The sequence below is a fragment of the Anas acuta genome, chromosome 3, assembly GCF_963932015.1.
Source record: "Anas acuta chromosome 3, bAnaAcu1.1, whole genome shotgun sequence".
In the NCBI taxonomy this organism is placed as follows: Eukaryota; Metazoa; Chordata; class Aves; order Anseriformes; family Anatidae; genus Anas; species Anas acuta.
Window position 1 is genome coordinate 38,177,163 of NC_088981.1, and position 14,840 is coordinate 38,192,002.

Genomic DNA, 14,840 nt, shown 5'->3' on the forward strand with positions numbered 1-14,840 from the left:
ACATAATATCTCCTGAATACATGACTCAGAACCCAGAGAATGGTGAACGACTCTCCTGAATGGCCAATCTAATTCAAAAGAATCTAATTACCGAGAGCTCTGGATCATGTTTGTTGGTGTAATAATGCAGGCAAAACATTAGCAGCTATATCATGGTGCTCCAACTGTGATTCGCCAGGCTATTCCTGTATCTTAGCAAATGGGACTATAATCTGAAAAAAAAAATGCTTCAGCTATGGCAATGAAAGACAGACCGTACGTGGCCTGGAATGTCACAACAAGAGATATTGACTACACGGAGGTAAAATGTTTCTGCTCATCGAGGCAACCATAAAATCAATATGATACGAAAGCAAGTCAATCTAGAAGGTCTCTCAAGACTCTGCAGCTTGACCGCAGCTGAGGCTGTTGACAGTTCTCTGACCCAGCAGTTGGAGGCACTGGAACATTTTTCCTTTTGTTTCTTCCCCTGAATGGGGTTGGAATTGAGAAAAGACCTACCATGAGCCCAGCCAAGCATGTCATGCCACCCCCTAGCTCACACACAGCAAGGTCCCTGAAAGAGAGAAAGGAAATGGTAGAACCCATACAAATTAGATGAAAATGGTCAGAGAGACATATATGTTACAAGAACAAATTGCCATCTGCAGTAAGAACGGAGCTACCAGGAAGTTGTAGAGACATGACTAGGCTACCTCATGTCGTTTTGCGTTTTAAAAATAATTATGAAATAGAAAAGTCACAAAGCAGGCAAATCAGTGGGGGTTCCCTCATTAGTGTTCAGTGCAACATTACCACCGCTGAGCTGAAAAATCTGAGAAGGTTCCCTTTTTTCCCTTGTCAATGGCTCTGTCTTTTAGAACTAAACTAGCTAGAGTAGCGAAAGATAATTGTTAGGAAAGGATAACAATGTTAATCCACATTCATTCTTGCAAAAACAGTTAGAGAAGTAAATGGAGAAATTAATATTATTTATATATCACTCTATATGGTTATGACTGAAAGCCTTTTGATATTAAAAAAGGGAAATTCTAAAACACAACATATACCACAAAACAATTACCCATGAAGAAATCCGATCCTTCAATTAGCACTTAAAACTGCAAGTGACCTACAAACAATACTGTTATGAATGACGATGGGAACTGCAAACAGTTAAGCCACAGAAAACTAAATGAAGTTAGTGTCAAGAGTCTAAACTGAGCCCAAGCATAGGGTTGAACACCTGGTTTAAAAGGTTGCTTTTAGCTCAGAGCGTGGTTATTAAGGCGTGCAAGTGAAATATAATTTGGTGCAGAGAGTGTGCCGGACAGGGGCTTGCAGGGGGAGCCATAAAGAATGTTCTCCACAGCCACCGCCTGCCCCAGGAGGGGAGGAGGGAGGGATGCTGACCAAGCGCCGAAACCGCGTGAAGCAGCATTTAGGGCAAGGCAGAGCCTCAGTTCGAGAGCACAGCGGCTTTAGAGCTAAATCTATGGCAACTGATACAGCTGCCAGAAGCATTTCCATTGAAATATTTTTGACAGGCAGAAAGTGGAATTTCAGCTAAGCAGATTTTTTGGTGCACCTTTTTTCTGACCTAAAACACCAATGTTTTTAAAACTACTTCTGTGAGAAAGTATTACTTCACCATTACCCTACACTGGGCATCTCAGATGCCACTTCAGTGTACATTCAGTGTACTGAGGCCACTGGGCTAGGCTGTATGACAATATAATAATGCTCACTGTCTGGGTAGTACAGATTTACTTTCCTAATACTCTGCAAATTTTCTTTACAAAAAGTCTATTTGTCCTATTTAATGGAAATGAGGAGAAGGTAGTTTGAAGGAACAAGCTGTATCTAAACCCAATGAGAATTAAAAACAGATTGTGGGAAATCTGCAGCTTGTGGTTTATATAGAATGATTCTAAATTTCTCCTCACATAAATTTTGATTTTTCCTAACCATACTTTATGCATTTTTTTTATTTAGGTACATAAGGTTATATTACAGTATTTAGGAGGCATTGTCACATTTATCAAAATAAACACAGAAAGCATCCAGTGTGGGATTTCTGGTGCATTTTGAACCAAATATGTATGTATGTAATATATGTGTGACTGTATGCATATATATACACACAGACACGTATATTTACACATATAAATCATTTATTCTAGTGCAACGTTCCTATGTTGGCAATATTTAATGACATTTATCAATGAGAATTAAAATAAGAAACAATGTTCTGGGTGTGCTGTTAAGAGGGCAGAATCCTGAGGACTCAGGTGAAACTGCCCATTTCCTCCATGGAAGTTTGACTGATCACCATCTCTGAGTAACCAGGTTTGGATACCCAAACACACTTTAGCAACAATCACCAGGAGTTTTCCTGCAAGGAGCCTCTGAAGGCAAGTAGAGTGTATAAGCTGGGCAAGTAGAGTGTGCTGGGATGGTAAAGCGCTACAGGGATAGTTAACATAGCAGCAGAAGTGAAGTAAAGAGGTGCCTTAGCTGGCTCTTCTGATGAGGTGTGCTTCATTCATGCGGCTGCTGGAGTAGAAATAAGGCTGTATAGACCAGGGTATGCTTTAACACTAAGCCTTTGGATTCAGATAGGAGTCAGCAAACTGCAGGAATTGGCTCAGGTTTGGTGCAAGGGGCAGCAGCTAACAGATTGAAGCTCCTTGGTCTTCCTTATTCTCCCAACACCATATGTACGCAGAGAGAGGGGCTTTTTTATACTCTAGGGTGATTTACTTGGTGATTTACAAAGCATTGTAGCTTTGCTCAGAACAGAATTTATACCTGCAAATGGAGTGTTGCTACAGTTTTTCTTATGCCCCACTCATCCACCTGGACAATGAAACTTCAAGGATTTCCAAGCGCAAGGCTCTGTATACTCGAGGGGGAGGAGACAGGATGCAGGATAGATTTTATCTTTCAGCATTCCTATTGGATGCTTGATACCCGTCTTCTACGAGTTTAGAAAATATGTGGGGAAAACCAACCAACCAACCAACCAAACAAACAAAAACAAAAACAAACAAACAAAAAATCATACAAGTGCAGTATGTCTCAATATGTTTCATAAAGCTTAAATACAGGTGCAAATTCCTCCATCACTTCCTCCATCACTGTATGCAGGGATTATTATGTACTCTATCAGGCAATATTTTTCTTCCTTTTGCAACAGATGTCAGTTTAAAGAATGTCTTTTATTTTTCCTGACCTTCACAATCAGTACTGATCGATTGGAGCTTCACTTTTGTTTCCCAAAAATCAAAGTGAAATAAAACGCCTTGAGTGGAAATCAAAAGTCTTTGACATATAGCAGAAAGCTTGCTGTGCAATATTAGTACCCAAAGGCAGCTCAGAATTCTTTGTTAAGAGCAACATGCTTTCACCTTGAACATTTTAAATTTAATCTGAAGGTTTAAATCATAGCAATCTTTACCATGCAGATACAATAAAACTAATAGATTGGAAAATATCTTTTTATGTTCAACTCTGTACCTGAATATTTCATTGTGCTTTAGGCAGTAGTAAGCCAGTACTTCTTCAGCTGGCCAGAGACCTGTAACACAAAAGATATTCACATTCTTAGAACAGATTTTTTTTTTGTCTAAAATATTTTTGAATATGTATTATCATTTGCAGTTCTCAGCCAACTGTTTCATTTTTAAAGGTTGCCACAGTACCATGGAATAAATAAAAAAATATTATTTTTAATGGCTGATTTCTGATTCTAAGCTTTGGAACTGAATATTTCATAGATTTCCTCCTGGTACACCCACGCACATGCGTATATATACTATTGTCAAGACTTTAAACGTTACACATAATTTAATTCTAAAAAACCTGACATTGGGGCATCCACATGAACATCAACCTGTCTTTTTCAGGCCAGATTCAAAGTCCACCTTGCCTTGCAGCCTGTCTTTAACAGTGAATGAGAGCCCCCTCCTTTTTCACTCGTTGACTTCTGTAGTCATTTCATTTCTTCCCTGTTCCTTTTTATTTAGCTTCTTTTCTCAGGAGACCTCTTAGCTTTTGTTAGGTCAGCTATCAGTCTGACCCTAAGGAGCACTGATCAGCAGCACATGCTAAGGGTGAGTACACGATGAAGGCAATAACACAGCATAATTTCTAGTCAACTCTCCTCTCCTCCTCAGCAGCTTCTTGAGCCACAACTCATAAGTTCTTTTTTAAAGTCACCAAAGTATTTTTTGATTGTTCTTTGGACTTTGCAAACCTTTATAGCTACAATGTCCTGTGGCAGAAAGCACCACAGTTCTATTGTGCTGTCTGTATAGAGACGCATCTACTCTCTCTTGTTTTGTACTTGCCTCCCTGTCATTTCCATTTGAGACTACAGTTCTCATATGGGAATAGACAGAGCAATCATGCTCTTTTCAGCTCTTTCATATTATCCATGACTTTATAAGCTTCTATTATAAAACTTATGCTGGTCATTCCCAACCCTGGCAAATATTTTGAGGCATCCCTGCAAGTTTACATTTTCAATAATGTTCACTCATGAAACTCGCCGCCACATTGGACCAGCTTCCCACCCAACTTGAACAACCTAACTGAAGCACTGCAGCCCAAGGAGAGGGCAGTGCAGTTCTGCGGGGCTCAAACGCTCTCCTGCAGGCATCTGTCTCCATCACTGGAGGAGCCTGGGGAAAAGAGAGTTGTATTCAGGCACTTGAGATAGGTTCCCAAAGTTAAGGGAGGATGAATCAAAGGCATATGCAGCCAAATTACAGTTGTATGTGTTTTCCATCTGTTGCTTAGCAATGAAAAAACGTGTACGTGTCTACCCACAGGTCAAAAGTAGGGTTAGCTTCCCCCCACCCTACATAGCATTATAAGCAATATGACAGAAGCCTGACTTAATATTATAAACTGTAGACACTTCAGTGGTTTCAGTAAACTTAAAAACAGACATTTGGGAGCATCCTTTAGATGTTTCTGGACAGGCAAATTGAATTTCATGCAGCTTAGTATCTTTAGACCATTTTTTATAATTGTTTCTTCTCCAGAGACTTTAAAAACATCATATTTAATAGAAGCAGAATTTGGGGAGAAAAACTGTCTTCTTTTTAAATCACTTACAGCCTGATTGTAACCCTTAAATATATAATTCTTCCTGTCCATCTAGAAAGTACTCTGAACAACCCTTACAGTGATGAATGATGAAAATTTATGAATATGTTGTCTGCATGCAGGTGAAGCAAGTATTTGGTCAAAACTTTGCATATAACTTTGGTATGACAAAGATCTTAAAGGTAAAAACAAAAACAAACAGGCAAACAAAACAATAATAATAACAATAACAATAATAATAATAAAAACAGACTGATGATTCTTACACATGAGAAAAACACTAAAGCACTACTGTTATTTGTCCTGTTCATTCCCAGTTCGGTTGATTTGATTTTTGCAAATGTGTTATTTTGTTCAGATCGGTAAGGGTTAAAATAAAATATTCACACACGATTACCCATTTTTCAAAGAAACATACACTAAGAATTGTACAGGATTTTCCATCTCCCTTTTGACTATTTCAAGGCTTTTGAGTATTAAAATATGTTAAAATGACAGATTTTGCAATAAATATAATAACTGTTTAAATATTTTCATGTATGATATAAAGAATGTTTCAGTTTGCAGTGACTGGTGTATACTCAAGCAATAAAAGTGTTGTTTTTTTCTTTGAATATTTAGTAAAGACATGGTTAATTTAATACATTTATAATACTTCACGCCTCACATTACACACACACACACACAATAAATAAATAAATAAATTTAATAAATAATTAAATAGAAATGAAAACCTAAACTCTTTTATAGCAAACTTCTAGACTGAGTGGATTTTAAAAACACTTGTCAATTGCAGCAAAATCCTTCAACATCTGAGTTTTCAGTATCCACAGTCAAATGTCCCTCAATAATAACCCACGGTTATTATTGAAAGGGCACTTTGAATGGTGCTGCTAAATCTTTTATGAGGGGTCACTGTTCTTACCCCTGCTCCCATTAAAATGTTGATACCAGCTGAACTTGCAGGTATATTAGATAGCTCTATGCTGAGAGATGGGTAGAGCGCCTTTGGAAAGATGAGGCTTTTCTTTAGGCAGATGCTGGTGACGTACATGACTCTTCTCTCCTCTCCATAGGAAAGAAGGTATCACCTCAGCTATGATACGAGTGGCTGGCAGCTAAAGAAGCAGGAGTCAGAAGGTCTTTCACAAGCACAGGTCTCAAGTGGGGATGCACACAGAGCTTACAGCTAAGCCAAGATGCCAGCAGCAAGAATACCTGCGTTAATTTTAGTAAAAGGAAAAGCTTCTCTTGCTTGAACAGGTAGGTAAGCCTCTTTGCCTTCAAAACAGGGATAAGCTTAAAGATGCATGTGGAGGAGTTTGCATGCTGTCCTCTTCCCCTGCACTCTGACCTACATTTTACCAACACAATGACCTACATTTTGAAGTATAAGATAGTTCTGCTTCTGTTGAAAAATGCTCAGCTCTCATGCAGAAATGCAGCAATTCCTGAGTGAACAACTACCGCGAAATTTTAAAAGCATAATTTATTTTCCGCAAACATATACAGATATATATATATGTATTAAGTTTCTTGTGAACATGCAATATAATAAATACGATATTAATAATAATCTGCTATAATTCTTTGATATTCAAAATAAAATTGTTCATATTTTGAATTGTGAATTTGATTATAAATACCCAACATTGGATGGGTACCTATTTGCATGTGCAATTACTTACACACAATGGTCAATTATTTACACATGTATAGGCAAAAGAATGTCAAAAGGCCCCCAAATGGCATTTGTATTTAAAAGGCTATAAATATACTAAAAGACCTAGACAGCAGGGCTACAAATCTCACTCTAAAAGGAAACAGAGCAAACCAAGAGTTTCATTTTGCAAAAATAAATACTTCACAAAATTTGCTGGAGGTTTTAAAAACCTTTACCACCTTGTCACCTATGATGTGAAAACAGGGAAGAGTTGCCACAAAGCATTGGAATATTTATTGAAACAAAAAATCTAAGTTGTGCTGGAATTTAAAGGACAGCCTCAAGAAGGACTGTGATGTGGCATGTCTGAAGATATGGGAGAGAGACAGTGCTCACAGAACAATGCCTTCCAGCATTTCATGTCTCAGCAGGTATCTTTTCACCATTAGGATGCAGTAGGAGATCCAGTGCTCCATGAAGTGTATTACTATTCCATTTATAAATGTGACAAAAAATGATGATGTCTACTTCCAGACTGCTTCATGGTACTTACTGTGGTGGTAAAGTTAGAAAAACATCATCCCTAAATAAATTAGTGTGTTGATAGATAATGAAATATTATATATGCAGACACGTATAAAATGCAGGCATTTCTGTAGTGCTTATCACCATATCATAACACCTCACCACAATAATGGAGTCTACCTCACAAGAACTTGATGACATCATGAATTTCTACTCCAGGAGACAGAAGCAGAATAAGCTACTTAAGCACACCAAATGAAATTACAGGAAGGCCAAGGATAAAGGTCATTACAAGAAAGCCTTGGTCATTCAAAATCCTTGAGGTATGATTTAACAAAAAACAAGCAAACCAACAAAAAAACAAAAACCACACCCAAACTTTTCCTACAGAGGAAAAACACTAAAATTAAAATGGCACAATAATGTTAAGAACACATAAATCAGGTTCATCTGTTTTAGCATGGCACAACAGTTCTTTAAAGCAACCTTTGACTCATGTGGACTATATCACATGTAGTCTGCTTCTGCAGATGCTTTGTTGTAATCATCAGGTGAAGCATCACTGCTCAATAGTTAGAAAAAAAATCTGTTGGTTGTTTTTTTCCATGCTATTCAGTCCACTACTACTTTATAGATGGTGAATTATGTGTGATATAACAGAAAAATTTGTAATAAAAATAAACTATCAAGTATTAAACAACAACAACAACAAATTGTTCTTTCTCCTCTATGGCTTTTAATGCAAATTTTAAAGAATGACACCATATATTTGAATAACAAATACTGAGATCTGATGTAAAATTGTTAAAGAATGGCATGTTATTAAAAATTTTCAGCACTGGTAGAGTGCTGAGAATTTTGAGACATTGCTTTTTTAATGAAGACATTTGATTTTGGAGCCATTAGGTCTCTGCACTGCTTCGTAGGTACAAAGAAGTCACAGTAGCTGCTGATTACTTTAATTGGCATAGCACAAGATTAGTGCAACTCTGCTCTACTGTCTGCCACTGCTATACACAGCAAACAAAGGCACGACTGGAGGTGACAGGTGAACTATCCCTTGAAGCTCTGAGTAGAAGGTAAAAAGCTGTCCTACAAATGCTTCACTTTTGCTAGGAGATTAACAAGTCTCTTTCCAAGCCAGGCCAAATGGCAAGTTTTCTTTGTCACTTTTTCCTAGCACTTCACATGGCCACATGTACAGATGTCTGATCTCAAAACATTATTTTATCAAAGTTTATCTTTTATTTGCACTATCAAGCTATGCAACATCTTCCTATTCACTTGAAATTTCAAGTAAAACTTAACCCTTAAGTGCAAAACCAGTTTACATTTGAAAAGTCAACCTTTTTCCTCAGTTGAATACACTCAAAAAACTCTTTCAATTGTTTCAATTTTTTTCCATGTTGTCCTGACTACATGAAATCATCTTATTTGCTTTAATGTTCACCAAATCAGGAGAAAAAAATAAAATAAAATAAAATAAAATAAAATAAAATAAAATAAAAAGCATTATGGGCAAAGAGATTAATAACATCTCAACAGAAGTAGCACCAATTTTACTGAACAATGAAGAATTGTCTTCTGACCTTCAGGATTCATTATCCTTCACGACCAAGATACATTGTTCGTGACAAGCAGAAACTCCTACTGTAGTACAGATATGACCTTCATTTTACAGTATGAAACCTTATTTTCTACTGATTATGTCCCATGTTTAAGTCACAAGAGAACGTAAGTCTGATGATTTCACTCTGGTTAGTTTTTGTGTGCATCACCACCACCAAGAAGTATGGTATACCTGCTGGAGGTCTTGGATAAGTGAGAGAGCAGGTGAATCATGGTTCAACAGCAGAATAATTTGAAGAAAATTTCAAAACAAGGCTCCAACCAATATCATGAGCCCTTCAATTAATGGAACATTAAAATTCACTTCCAAGTGGAAGAAAAAGTATGGAGTTATGGATAGTACAATTCAAGTGCAAAAGTGGGTGCACATCATATGTCTGCCACCTCATTAGTAACATAAAGCATGATTGTCCTAATTTGGGTAATTGCTTGAGTAAAGACTACTTGTAATTAATTGTACTGCTGTAGTTAGTTATGATGCACAGATAGCTCTCATAAATACATCTAGCTCTCAACTTTCATCAAATACCATGCCTCAAATCCCTTATCAATGTAATTTTATCAAAGAAACATTGCTTAATATAGACAGTAAGTAAAGGATTTATTTTCATTTATTTAGCATGTAAAACCTGACACAGATGAAAGGATAGTCATCAGTCCAGGTTACCCAAGACCCCACCTAAGGTTTTTTGAGTCTAAAAACCACAAACATACATAACAAGGCACTATTGCCATAAATATTCAACTTTTTAGCTGCCATAAAATATAAGTATAGAAGAGTGAAAACTTTCCATAGAAAATGGCTTTTATATACTAATATAATGACAAGAGTCTGGTCACTTTAGAAAAAAAATGAAGAAATGAAATGAATTAATAAGTGAGGACAAAATAAAAACCACCAACATTTAAACTTGTCGTTGTGTCTGCAGTACAGTGAAACCCCATTTTCAAACTTGTATCCTCATGTTTAACTTTACACCAATCTACAGCACAGGCAGATAAAAGAAGGGTCATCTTCACCAAATTGCTTGCATATGGTGTGCACATAATTATAAAACAATTTTCCAGTAGAGGTCAAAACTCAGTTTGGGAGCTGATTTTCAAAAGGAGAACAGTCACAGAGCACTGTTTCCTTCTGGATGCTTGGCCACTTCAAGCGTTAACATAAGAGCTAACCTGTTTTGAAAGTCCAATCGTCTAATCTGAAACTCTGAATGCATTCTGAAATGTATCCAAAATGTATTTGCAAGTGAGAAACTTCATCGATAAATATGTACAGTGCAAAGAAAAGGAAAGTATTTAATAGCCTTAGCAGTGGTACCTAACACCTGAGCCTTATTGCACCTGACTCTAGCATATGGCAAACCACCTTTCAAATCCGGTGAAGAGGAACAATTTGTGTCAGGGAGAATGGCTAGCTTACTTTTCAACAGCAGGATTGCTATAAGTGAGTTTCAATAGGTACAAGAACACTAGAAAAAAAATAGAAGATAAAGAGAGAAACACATCTCACGATTCTTTTCTATGCACATATATTTTATAGAAACTCTTGTCTCTCTTTCAATCTAAAACAGAATTTATGATATTCAGATCATTGGAAAATATGTATAAGCACCGGCTGGGATCTTCAGCCTAGGCGAAATGGCCTCAGTGCTGTATCTCTCACTTTCATTCTCATTATTATTCATGACTAGGAGGGAAACATGATGGTTTGCAATCTGCAAATTTCTTTTAGAGCACAAACTTAGGAGGCTCAGTGGAACTGATGTGGAAATACAGTAAGAAGTCAAAGCTGTAAATGTACATATATCTCTTCCAAAAGAAAAATCGTCAAACTGTACAAATCTACTTGTATGATTGTCTTTGGCATCCTTTTTTTCAAATGAATGAATTTGATTGTGTTGTGTGTGTGTGTGTGTTTTTACCTAGTTTTCAAATAGTTATTAAAAATTAAACAACACTGGAACAAACCTTTTGTGATTATAGCCTTCATTCTCCTGCAAAAAAACGGATCTATAAATTTATGTACCATTGTAGATGTAAATTACAAAATTTTATATTCAACTATATTAAAACATCTATTCCAAAAATGATTACCAGTTGTGAAAAGCAGACAGGCTTATCACTTGCTGTCAGTTGTTCATGTCTAGTTAAGCAATAATGTGCTAAAACTGCTCTTTTGTTTTGTGTAAGAATTTTGGCAATAGAAGAAATGAACACTCGTTTAATAAAAACTCAGGCTGCTTTTTGCTTTGATGGAGGAAGCAGCTGCCTGTTTTCATTTGCTGCAGAGCAGCAAAACCCATCAATATAATAAGCAGCTTAGATGCATCCATCCACAGCATCTGTAAGGATATAGGGCTATTCGCTCAAAACCAATCCTTGGTTTAATTTTAACAAAGATGTGTCTGACATATTTGAAAATGCATTATAATAGGGTTTTGAAATACTAGCATTTTCTCTTTTCTTTTTAAATACTTTTTACAGATTTTGAAAGGCAAGTATACATATTGGAATGATAACAATGATAAAACAAATATTGCTATAGCAAACAAAAGAACTAGCCTAAAAATGCAAAGACAGAACATTAAGAGATGACTTCAGGTTCCTGGACTCTCCTGTCCCTTGAAAATATAGAAAACCAGTATTTTAATATTTTCAATGAAGAGTTTGTTCACGATAACCAAGAGCAGAGAAAGATACTAGAAACAAGTATCACAGAAAAACCCTGCAGAGATAGGACTATATTTCCTGAGCTACACTTTTCCTTCCCTCCTGTTTTGTTAAAAGTAGATGTATTAATATTAATGCTTATTTCTAAAGATAGTTATCAAATTTTTTTCTATTCTTGCCTGAAAGAAACATGATTTAAACTAAATTTCAGTGCTGTGAGTTTGTCCCAAATGAAAACTCCTAATTGCAATAAAGAAAATTTTAATTAAAAATAGTTATAGGATTTTCATACATAATTACAAAAACAGGAAGAGAAAGATAAAAGACCATCTGAGATCTAAACCACAAAACTCTATTTTCACACTAAAAATGATATGGCACATTTATATTATTAAAAATTCTTAAGACATTATTATTTTAGTGCTGTTCTGCTTTCTAAGACCTTTCTAAGCTGAGCTTTTAGATGATTTGCACATTAACTGAGAAGTCAGATAATTCTTAATCCTCCTCTTTTTCAGATCCAATAATGGATAAGGGAGCATCTTAGCATGATCAACTAGCAATCTGCCTACCCTGAGTGGTAGTACACCTGAATTTAGGATTAGTCATTGGGTTTTCATAATATCTGATTTGAATGAGCACTCATTTTGGGAAGTGTGGAAAAAGAATATTCAATGATATTTGAACTGTACCATTTAAATATGTAGAAACCATTTCTGAGTACATGCATATTTATTCACTTCAAAACAAAAAGCTATATAGAAAAAAAATAAAGAATTGTGCCCAGAAAAATAACGATGGTATATTTCAATTAAATAACTGCTTTTATGATCAGCATTCACAATATTTTATCAATGTAATCTACATTATCTCAGCTGGAATCTTGTACCCCCATCTAGTCAATTAATTGCAATATACAAATTTCACTTTTGTCTATAGATAAAGTGAACATTTTTTTTCCCCTTTATTTATTTATTTATTATTTTTAATGTTATATTTTTGGTTGTAGAGAGCAACAACCTGTAGATTAACCCTGGTTACTAACACTGCTTACCGTTCTCAAGTATTTAATACCAAACATGGAAGTTTGTGTAACTGACCTATGTATTCTTCTGGAATGCTCAATATAAATAATTAAAAGTGGTATTGGAGGGGAGGGGATATTTTGTGTGTTTGGAAGTGGTGCCTGAACACTGGATTTCTTGTATTTGTGAGGGGTTTTCATTTTTATTCTCATCAAATTAAATAAACAAAAATGATACCTTTGTGATCATAGTAGCTTCTGATTTATTATGTTTCTCCTTTCTTTAACTGTGCCATCCTACATAGTTTACCAAACCACCAGCAAAGCATCTGCTTTATGCTGCCAGGAGTTATTAATCATGTGCAAGCAGAGATAACAATTGTGTGCAGGGTTCAATATGAAGGCTTTAGACTATTTCTAACAAAACAATGTATCTCAGTACTTGGAACTTCATATATTGGCAACTATATATATATACATACATACATATATATATATAAACACGTCACGTATTCTTAAAAGAAATTACTATATCATGAGTGTCAATGAGCCTTGATTTTTTTTTTTCCTCTGGGGATATCTTTAAGTGCCCCTAAGTGCAATTTTCCAAAGCCTACACTATTGATAACCATCCTATGCTAGGTGCCTGTAAACCTTGTTAACATCTCTTACATGGGATTTGGTTGGTAAAGTGCTCTTTGCCTAAGATCACTGTACAGGGATGAACCACCTTCTAACATCTCACCTATCTATAGACCCACATGTATCTATGCTGCATATGAATTCATACTTAAGAGCTGAAGCAAATGTTAACATTTATAATAAGGCAAAATATACAAAATTTTTTTGAAAAGCCAAATAAACACAAATATCCTTAGAGATTCTTCCAGGTCAGGTTTGACACAGATATACAGGGCATCACAAGAGAACGTACATTGACTTACATTATTCTCGTTTATGTCTGGTTTTTGCCTGAATAGGTTTCACTAGCCAACACTGTTGATTCGACGCTTTTCATTAGCACTAAATACAATAGACCAGATCTTCAGCTTGTATTGTGCAGTGTAGCTTCATTGACAGTTAAGCTATGACATTGTATCCCAGCTATTGAACCAGTCCTGAATTTGAAATATGCAAGTGATAAGGTCTTTCTGAGAAAATAACTAGATTTCATTATATTAGTATACGCTAATAATATTGCTCTTGATCATTTCTTAGATTTCAATCCAAGGATATCCTCCTCTGAAAATCAGTGTCTCAGTGGGCTATGTTAAGAGAAAATATAAAAATGATAAGAGCAGAATTTAGTTTCCAAAGTGGTCTGAAATATTAACTAACACTTTTCCCTGGTTACTTCCACATTTCCCATGTTACTGTATTAAACTATGACCTAACTGACCACATTCTTATTTCACAAGGTATGCAATAGGGCAGTACAGGTGCTCCAAGAATTTACCTGAAAAACACTGTAGAGCTGTATAAGTACCTTTTCCTTTATACTCTGAGATAGAAGCACTCTTATATCAAGAATAATGTGCTTTAGCTATGACATATAGCCTAGGGACTTATGACATTTTTGGTGTTGAAAGAATGTATTTCAGAACATCCACTCAATTGAGTCACAAAGCAAAGGAAGAAAACCTAAGAAAACCTCTACACCCAACTAATTAAATGCATGAAGGCAGTATAAAGCCTATGAGCTAACCTCATAACAACATGTTCAGGTTTATCATTGTTAAGTCTTGAAAGGAAGTTGACCAAATTCTTAATTAAAGTGAGCACATGTTCAATGAGTTTTGGAATTGCTCAGTCATACACCAACACAGAAATTTCCCCCCATCTTTTGACACTGCAATTTGAGTGTAGGACTTTTCCTTTGTTTTCCCAGTTCTGTGGTGACCACAGACCCTTGGCAACTATAAGATTCTCCCTAGGTAGAAGCAAGCTTTAACAATATCTAATTTAGGCCACTTTATTGTTTGAGACAGATACTGATTTTTGCTAACTACAAAGCCAATAGAGCAAGTCATCAATGTTCACAGCATTTTTTGCTCAGACAGACCTTTAAACACTATGTTAAATATACGTGTCAAACTCTCTTAGAACAGGTAGCTTATTCTATATCTAGACTACGTTTTTGCTTAATGAGATTTGAGCTCAGACATTCAAGATGGACAGGCAGGTGTACAATCTTCAGAAATTCCAACTTTTTCCTTAAGTATTAAATGTGTT

The 14,840-nt window shown here is 35.8% G+C and overlaps 1 protein-coding gene across 2 annotated transcripts in view; it reads right to left on the reverse strand.

Moving 5' to 3' along the window:
* The window catches only part of CAMKMT (calmodulin-lysine N-methyltransferase), a 226,782-nt gene that overhangs the window by 40,945 nt on the left and 170,997 nt on the right, over nucleotides 1-14,840 (reverse strand). For both annotated transcript variants that reach the window (XM_068676692.1, XM_068676691.1), the window contains 2 exons: nucleotides 3,499-3,559; nucleotides 502-556 (listed from right to left, as the gene is read on the reverse strand). In XM_068676692.1, the coding sequence (XP_068532793.1) occupies nucleotides 502-556; nucleotides 3,499-3,559 (116 nt within the window). The remainder of the gene's footprint in view (nucleotides 1-501; nucleotides 557-3,498; nucleotides 3,560-14,840) is intronic.